Below are 7,761 nucleotides of genomic sequence, written 5' to 3'. Positions count from 1 at the left end.
AGCCATTTTCTTTTTAATGACGTTTCTACTGGAGCTCCAATGATGATTTTTAATGATGATGATGATTATTTTACCAAGGACAGTGCGCCAAGAGAGAGAGAGAGAGAAAACTTGCTTTAAATTTTAGTGGACACCACCCTTAAGAATGATTAAAATAACCAATTAACCATAAATAAATATACTCGATAAATAATTTTATTACACTCAATTAATCCCAAAACATTTAATAATAATAATGTTTAATTGAAAACAATCCACTCATTTTATATTTTTTTTCTCTTTATTTTATTAACATCAAAATAATAATAAATATATTATTTATTTTTATTTACAATTAATTAATTATTTTTCAAGTGTTATTTTGATAGATAAAAATTGAACTTATTTTGTGTGTGACAAATTGGTATTCATATGTGCAATATGCACTAGTTGCTGAATACTAAAATAAATAAAATAAAAAAAAAAAAAAGTAATCGAGACCATGTTAATTGATCGAACAAATCAAACGTCCAACAAAAAGTGAAATTTTTTCGTTTTATTATTATTATAAATTAACTTGGAAAATATAAGAGTAAAAAAAAATGGATAAAGAAGAAGAAAAAGTGGCAAGTGATAGTGTTGATGGTATTGATAAGAATATAAAATCTGATGATGAAGATAACGAGGTACCACATTATGGCTGCGATCATTACAAAAGAAAATCAAAATTTGTTGTAAGAATAATTAAAATATTGACTAAATAAATCATGAAAAAATCAATATATAATATAATTTTTAATCCTTTTTCTAGACACCATGCTGTAACAAAGTTTATACATGTAGATTTTGTCATGATGAACAAGAAACTCACAGTGTAAATCGTAAAGAAGTTACTGAATTAATTTGTGTTGTTTGTGATACACGTCAACCAGTACAAGCAACATGTCAAAATTGTAATGTACGTTTTGGTAATTACACATGTCTTGAATGTAATTTATTTGATGATGATGATAAAAGTCAATATCATTGTGATGGATGTGGTATATGTAGAGTTGGTGGACGTGATAGATTTTTTCATTGTGCAACATGTAACATGTGCCTGCCAGTACAACTTAAAAATGGACACAAAGTAAGACCCATGATGATGAATAATATTTAATCAATTAGCTAATTAATATTTAATTTTTTTTCAGTGTGTTGAAAATGTATCACACTCAAATTGTCCAGTGTGTCTTGATGATATACACACAAGTCGTATACCATGTCACATTCCTGATTGTGGACATTTGTTACATCGAATTTGTTTTGAGGAACTTTTACATTCTGGTCACTATGCTTGCCCAACATGTCAAGTCTCATTACTTGACATGACAGATCTGTAATTATTTAATTTTTTAATAATATTATTAACTTGTTTTTTGTGTTATTAATTGATGATAATTATTTATAAAATAGATGGAGATATCTTGATCAAGAAGTATCACTTACACCAATGCCACTTGAGTACAAACTGTATAAAGCTGAAATTTTATGCAAAGATTGCCACGAGGTAAATTGTTATAAATAAATAATTATTATTATCATTAAAATATAGATAGTATTAATGATATTTATATTGTTTTTTTATCTAGGAATCTACTGTGAAATTCCATGTTGTTGGTTTGAAGTGTTTACACTGTGGAAGTTATAATACTTGCAGAATCAAAGGATCACCATGTCCTGGTAATAATACTATTGATCAGTACGTGTTTAAAATTTTTAATTGATGATTGACTGGTGTTTTTTTTTTGTTAATTTTTAGCTGATTTAGATGCACAAGAAGCATCTGATTCAACAGAATCAACAGATGCTACAGAATCAATTGAAACAGCTGATCCAACAGAAGCAATTGAACCAACAGAACCAACAGATGAACAAGCTGCTGAAACGATTGATGAAGAAGTTGCTGGATGTAGTGGAGTTACAGACGATAATCAACAAACAGAATCTGATTAATTAACAATTTTTTTAGTTGATGATATCGAGACTGTCGCATTAAAACAAAATCATGAAATTTAAGACAAATACTCGCTTATCAAAGTATGTATTAGAAAATTTATAAATTAATAATTTTAATTAATTTTTTTTTTTTCTTCTATATTGACAATATCATTCACAATTTGTGTGATTATTATTATTATTTTTTTAATCATGTAATTCCAATAATATTAAAAAACTTTATTTCCTTTTAATTATTATTGAAAAATAAAAATAAAATGATCTTGTAGATTTTAAAAAGACGAATGTAAATAAGCTGATATTATTTTCTTTTTTGTTGATATTAAATATTGTTATAATTATTATTTAGAAAATTAAAAAGAGAAAGAGATTATCATTTTGTTATTAGTCTAAAAAAATAATTGACAAATGTGGCATGTTGATAAATGAAAAATAAATTTGATAAATTTATTATATTAATTTTCTTTTACAAAAAATAGTAATTGGTTTTTTTTAAAAATCAAATCAGCATTTATCAAAGCAGTTAATGCCATTTTTTTTTTTTTTTTTTTTGATAATGGTATATTTTTGTAACCATCATTCCTAATAATTATTGATAAAGGAAATTAATTAAAATATAAAAAGACAAATGTTTAAGGCACCTATTGTGTGTGACAATTTGATAAAAACACTTGTTGTTTTTTTTTTTATATTTAATCACTGTACAATAATTTTAAAAATCAAATTTTTGATTAAACTTCCGTTTGTAGATTTTTCTGCTACTTTATTGTCAACATTCTTTTTAAATATGTAAAAAAAAAAAAAATAAAAAAGATGTGCAATTGTGCTTTTAATTTTTTAGCACGAAAATTAATGAAATAAATTAATAATTAAGAATAATTAGTTTATATTTGAAAAAACTTATAAGTGATTTTGAGTCAATAATTAAAATTAAATAATCAAATTATTTGTATTTTGTTTATTTACCTTTAAAAATTTATACCATGGTTTTCCCTTCTTGATATACCATGCTACCAACGCTACCAATTGCTACCAATGCTACGGCTGGGGAGTGGGCATCGTAGACACGTTTTTTCTTGTTCATTCTCAACGTGGATTTTCTAACGATCACACACGATTTTATTAACGTGCAAAAAAAGAGGTATGCAGTGCAAACATTTTATCGATTATTTTTCATTCAATTTTCTATATTTATTTAAGGTTTTTAAAAGTTTAATGAACCTTTTATTAATTGAATGAAATAATAAATAATTAATAATTTGGTATTGATTGAATAATCCATTGATTTTTTTTTTTTCATAGAATAACCTGAGATATGGCAATTGAGACTCATTGGGTTGAAAAGTTCCAGGCGATTTCAAAAGAAGAAGTAAGTATTGCATATTAATAATGTTTTTTCATTATGGTGTTTTAGTTGCTGTAATTTTTTGTTATTAATTAAATAAAATAATTTATTAATGTTATTTTATAGAACAATTCATCAACCAAGATAACTAAAAATGATTTGCATCCACGTGGTCCAAGTTATGGTAATGATACGGAACGTAAACAAATGTTGAATGAAAGACGAAGACAATTTTTAGAACAGCGCAAAATGCGCATGATACGCATGCAGCCACTATTTGCAAGTCAACCAAGACTTGAAATAAGTAAGTAATAAAAGTCAATACAAATTAACAGTATAATTTTGAAAAAAAAAAAATTCTTAAATAATTTTATAATAATCATTTTTATTTTTTTAGTTTGCCAAAATTGGAATAATGATTTTGTTGATTCCGGCTTTACAACATATAATTTTTTTCGACAATCCACTGAATCATTTGAAAGTCGAGAAGATGATTTAAAATATATGATAAAACTCTGTGGATATAATTTGACGAAGCTTGATTTATATAGGTATCCTTCTTCTCGAATAATGCCATTGATTAAATCAAAATGTTTAAATCTGTCGTCACTTACAATAAGATTTAAAGAAGTGGAAAGTAAAGATTTTAATAATGTTTTTTCTAACATGAGTCATCTTGAAAAATTAGTAATTCGTTGGCAACGTGACAACTCATTTTTACCAATGACTTTGGTCAAGTCATTGGAACAAGTTCGTGAAACCTTGAAATTTTTAGTCATTTCATGTGATCCAGAAGACGAACGAGTTGGATCAATTTCTTCTGTAAGTATATAAATTTTACAACTATTACAATATAAAAAAAATGATTCTCAATAATTCATAATAAATTATTCATCTTTCAGACATTATCTCCAGAAACTGAAGCTCTAATGGCTGTCATTGGCAATATGAAGAATCTCGAGACTGCAACAATCGAATTGGATTATAGTGTTACAGATGAGTTAATCATAAATCTTGCCAATAATTCTAAAAATTTGAGATTTTTACATGTATATGGTTCAAAAATAACTGATAAAGGTTTAATTGCACTTAATAAGTTGAATCAATTAAAAGACTTTAATCTTGGCTTAAGGGCAACAGGTACAGAAAATAAATCCATCACTGATCAGTCAATTCAATGTTTGTCTAACAACACAATAGTATACTTGGACATATCAGAATGCATTCAAGTTACTAATAGCTCAGTCATTGAACTTGTTAAAAATTTACCAAATTTAAAAATTCTCCGTATTGAAAATACTAAAGCAACTATTGACGTTGTCAAAGAAATCATCGAATTGAAAAGAAACTCTGAACTGTTGTTAACTGTAATGGTTTCTTTTGAAATTAATGATGATATTACTGAATATTTCACGAACCGAACAGTATCGTTCGATAGTTCATTTGAAAAATAATATACTTTATATTAATTATTGTCTTTGCTTGTATTTTTCAATGCAGCATATTTTTTTTTCAAAAATTAAAAATTCACAGTTCAATTAATTTAATTGAAAATTAAATTAATTATATAATACATTGTACTAATTATTTTCAATAAATATTGGAAAATTATATTGTCATAATTTGATTGTTTTATTTAATGTAAAGAAAATAATTTTTTTTTTTTTTTTTTTCGAATAAATAATGTACTACTTTATCCATTTATTTTCATCCAGTTGTTATTTCTTGCCTTATAATATTAAAAAATACTTTGACTGGCTTTTAACTCAATTGTGCTTTTAATTTTTTTTGCACAAATATTAATAAAATAAATTAATAATTAAGAATAGTTTATAATTTACAAAAAACTATAAGTGATTTTGAGTCAATATAATTAAAACTTAAATAATCAAATTATTTAAAATTTATACCATGATTTTCCCTTCTTGATATACCATTATGCTACCAACGCTACCAATGCTACCAATGCTACCAATGCTACCAATACTACGGCTGAGTAGTGGGCATCGTAGACACGTTTTTTCTTGTTCATTCTCAACGTGGATTTTCTAGCGATCACACACGATCTTATCAACGTGCAAAGAAAAGAGGTATGCAGTGCAAACATTTTATCGATTATTTTTCATTCAATTTTCTATATTTATTTAAGGTTTTTAAAAGTTTAATGAACCTTTTATTAATTGAATGAAATAATAAATAATTAATAATTAATAATTTGGTATTGATTGAATAATCCATTAATTTTTTTTTTATAGAATAACCTGAAATATGGAGACTGTTGCAATTGAGAATCAATGGATTGAAAAGTTCCAGGCGATTTCAAAAGAAGAAGTAAGTACTGAATATTAATAATGTTTTTTTATAATGAAGTTTTAGTTGCTGTAATTTCTTGTTATTAATTAAATTAAATAATTAATTCATGTTATTTTATAGAACAACTCATCAACCAAAATAACTATAAATGATTTGCATCCACGTGGTGCAAGTAATGGTAAATATGATACGGAACGTAAACAAATGTTGAGTGAAAAACAAAGACAATTTTTAGAACAGCGCAAAATGCGCATGATACGCATGCAGCCACTATTTGCAAGTCAACCAAGACTTGAAATAAGTAAGTAATAAAAGTCAATACAAATTAACAGTATAATTTTGAAAAAAAAAAAAAATTCTTAAATAATTTTATAATAATAATTTTTATTTTTTTAGTTTGCCAAAATTGGAAAAATGATTTTGTTGATTCCGGCTTTACAACATATATTTTTTCTCGACAAACCACTGAATCATTTGAAAGTCGAGAAGATGATTTAAAATATATGATAAATCTCTGTGGATGTAATTTGACGGAGCTTGATTTATATAATTATCCTTCTTCTCGAATAATGCCATTGGTCAAATTTTATTGTTTAAATCTGACGTCACTTTTAATAAGATTGAACGAAGTGGAAAGTAAAGATTTTGATGATGTTTTTTCTAACATGAGTCATCTCGAAACATTAATCATTTATTGGCAACGTGACAACTCATCTTTACCAATGACTTTGGTTAAGTCATTGGAACAAGTTCGTGAAACCTTGAAAACTTTAGTCATTTCATGTGATCAAGAAGACAAACTAGTTGGATTAGTTTCTTCTGTAAGTATATAAATTTTACAACTATTACAATATAAAAACTTTTTTTTGGATTCTCAATAATTCATAACAAATTATTTATCTTTCAGATATTATCTCCAGAAACTGAAGCTCTAATGGCTGTCATTGGCAATATGAAGAATCTCGAGACTGCAACAATCGAATTGGATTATGGTGTTACAGATGAGTTAATCATAAATCTTACCAATAATTCTAAAAATTTAAAATTTTTACATGTATGTGGTTCAAATATAACGGATAAAGGTTTAATTGCACTTAATAAGTTGAATCAATTAGAAGACTTTAGTCTTGGTTTAATGGAAATGGATACAGAAAATAAATCCATCACTGATCAGTCAATTCAATGTTTGTCTAACAACACAATAGTAAACTTGAACATATCGAATTGCACTCAAATCACTAATAGCTCAGTGATTAAACTTGTTAAAAATTTACCAAATTTAAAAATTCTCCAGATTGAAAATACTAAAGCAACTGTTGAAGTTGTCAAAGAAGTCATCGAATTAAAAAGAAACTCTGAGCTATTGTTAACTGTATGGATTTCTTTTAAAGTTAATAATGATATTACTGAATTTTTCACGAACCCAACAGTATCGTTCGTTAGTTCATTTGAAGAATAATAACTTCATGATAATTATTTTCAATGCATCATATAAATATTCAGTTTAATATTATTATTACTTTAAAAAACTGTAAACCACATTTTTTTTTTTTCAAAAATTAAAAATTTACAGTTCAATTAATTTAATTGAAAATTAAATTAATTATATAATACATTGTACTAATTATTTTCAATAAATATTGGAAAATTTTATTGTCATAATTTGATTGTTTTATTTAATGTAAAAAAAATAATTTTTTTTTTTTTTTTTCGAATAAATAATGTACTACTTTCAATATGTTAAAACTTTATCAATTTATTTTCATCCAGTATTTTTTAACTTTTTTTCTTTTTTAAATCTTTTGGCTAGATGTAAAATTTAACATATCATTAATTTGTCAATTTTTACAAGAGATATAATATTTTGTAAAAATTTACTTTGCTAAGTCATGTACATTGTTGTAAATACTAGCAAAAATATAATAAATACTAGCAATTTACATATATAATTTAAAGTCATGTAAATTGTTGTAATATACAACAAAACACACCCACTTGTGTCATCTTGAATTAATAGGTCATGTTATCTAACTATTATCTATTTTGACTGAAAAAAAAAAAATAAATGTTTATTTTTAAAGAATTATTTGTTATTTTAAAAGATGACAATTGATTAATTAAATAAC

General features: G+C 25.0%; 2 protein-coding genes across 4 annotated transcripts; both read left to right on the top strand.

The window, feature by feature from the left end:
- The first annotated feature begins 84 nt into the window (after positions 1-84).
- Positions 85-2,915, top strand: LOC122850157 (RING finger and CHY zinc finger domain-containing protein 1). The gene is made up of 6 exons (XM_044149228.1): positions 85-713; positions 791-1,108; positions 1,173-1,357; positions 1,435-1,528; positions 1,611-1,701; positions 1,781-2,915. Exons 1-6 carry the CDS (start codon positions 582-584, stop codon positions 1,972-1,974), a joined length of 1,014 nt encoding a protein of 337 aa, XP_044005163.1. The 5' UTR covers positions 85-581; the 3' UTR covers positions 1,975-2,915.
- Positions 2,916-2,927: 12 nt separating this feature from the next.
- Positions 2,928-7,294, top strand: LOC122850142. Of its 3 annotated transcripts, XR_006373625.1 has the most exons (6): positions 3,003-3,118; positions 3,280-3,346; positions 3,449-3,626; positions 3,720-4,144; positions 4,225-5,412; positions 5,578-5,647. XR_006373625.1 is itself a non-coding variant. In XM_044149213.1 (5 exons), exons 2-5 carry the CDS (start codon positions 5,591-5,593, stop codon positions 7,092-7,094), a joined length of 1,221 nt encoding a protein of 406 aa, XP_044005148.1. In that variant the 5' UTR covers positions 2,928-3,118; positions 5,578-5,590; the 3' UTR covers positions 7,095-7,294. The 3 variants fall into 3 exon arrangements, 2 of the variants coding, with proteins under 2 accessions (XP_044005148.1, XP_044005147.1); XM_044149213.1 differs by lacking the exons at positions 3,280-3,346; positions 3,449-3,626; positions 3,720-4,144; positions 4,225-5,412 and adding exons at positions 5,756-5,936; positions 6,032-6,456; positions 6,543-7,294 and having other exon boundaries at positions 2,928-3,118; positions 5,578-5,653; XM_044149212.1 differs by lacking the exons at positions 3,003-3,118; positions 3,280-3,346; positions 3,449-3,626; positions 3,720-4,144 and adding exons at positions 5,756-5,936; positions 6,032-6,456; positions 6,543-7,294 and having other exon boundaries at positions 5,578-5,653.
- The last annotated feature ends 467 nt before the right edge of the window (positions 7,295-7,761 follow it).

The sequence above is a fragment of the Aphidius gifuensis genome, linkage group LG2 (genome assembly GCF_014905175.1).
Source record: "Aphidius gifuensis isolate YNYX2018 linkage group LG2, ASM1490517v1, whole genome shotgun sequence".
Taxonomy (NCBI): Eukaryota; Metazoa; Arthropoda; class Insecta; order Hymenoptera; family Braconidae; genus Aphidius; species Aphidius gifuensis.
Note: the sequence above shows the minus strand (reverse complement) of the source record. Positions and strands in the feature narration are given on the sequence as shown.

What these genes read in the sequence shown, in the direction of transcription:
- LOC122850157 (XM_044149228.1), top strand. Translation starts at nt 582, where the DNA reads ATGGATAAAGAAGAAGAAAAAGTGGCAAGTGATAGTGTTGATGGTATT. An exon ending in TTACTTGACATGACAGATCT is followed by an intron (nt 1,358 to 1,434) that starts GTAATTATTTAA and finishes TTTATAAAATAG; the next exon opens with ATGGAGATATCTTGATCAAG. An exon ending in TATGCAAAGATTGCCACGAG is followed by an intron (nt 1,529 to 1,610) that starts GTAAATTGTTAT and finishes TTTTTTATCTAG; the next exon opens with GAATCTACTGTGAAATTCCA.
- LOC122850142 (XM_044149213.1), top strand. Translation starts at nt 5,591, where the DNA reads ATGGAGACTGTTGCAATTGAGAATCAATGGATTGAAAAGTTCCAGGCG. An exon ending in AGGCGATTTCAAAAGAAGAA is followed by an intron (nt 5,654 to 5,755) that starts GTAAGTACTGAA and finishes GTTATTTTATAG; the next exon opens with AACAACTCATCAACCAAAAT. An exon ending in TCAACCAAGACTTGAAATAA is followed by an intron (nt 5,937 to 6,031) that starts GTAAGTAATAAA and finishes TTATTTTTTTAG; the next exon opens with TTTGCCAAAATTGGAAAAAT.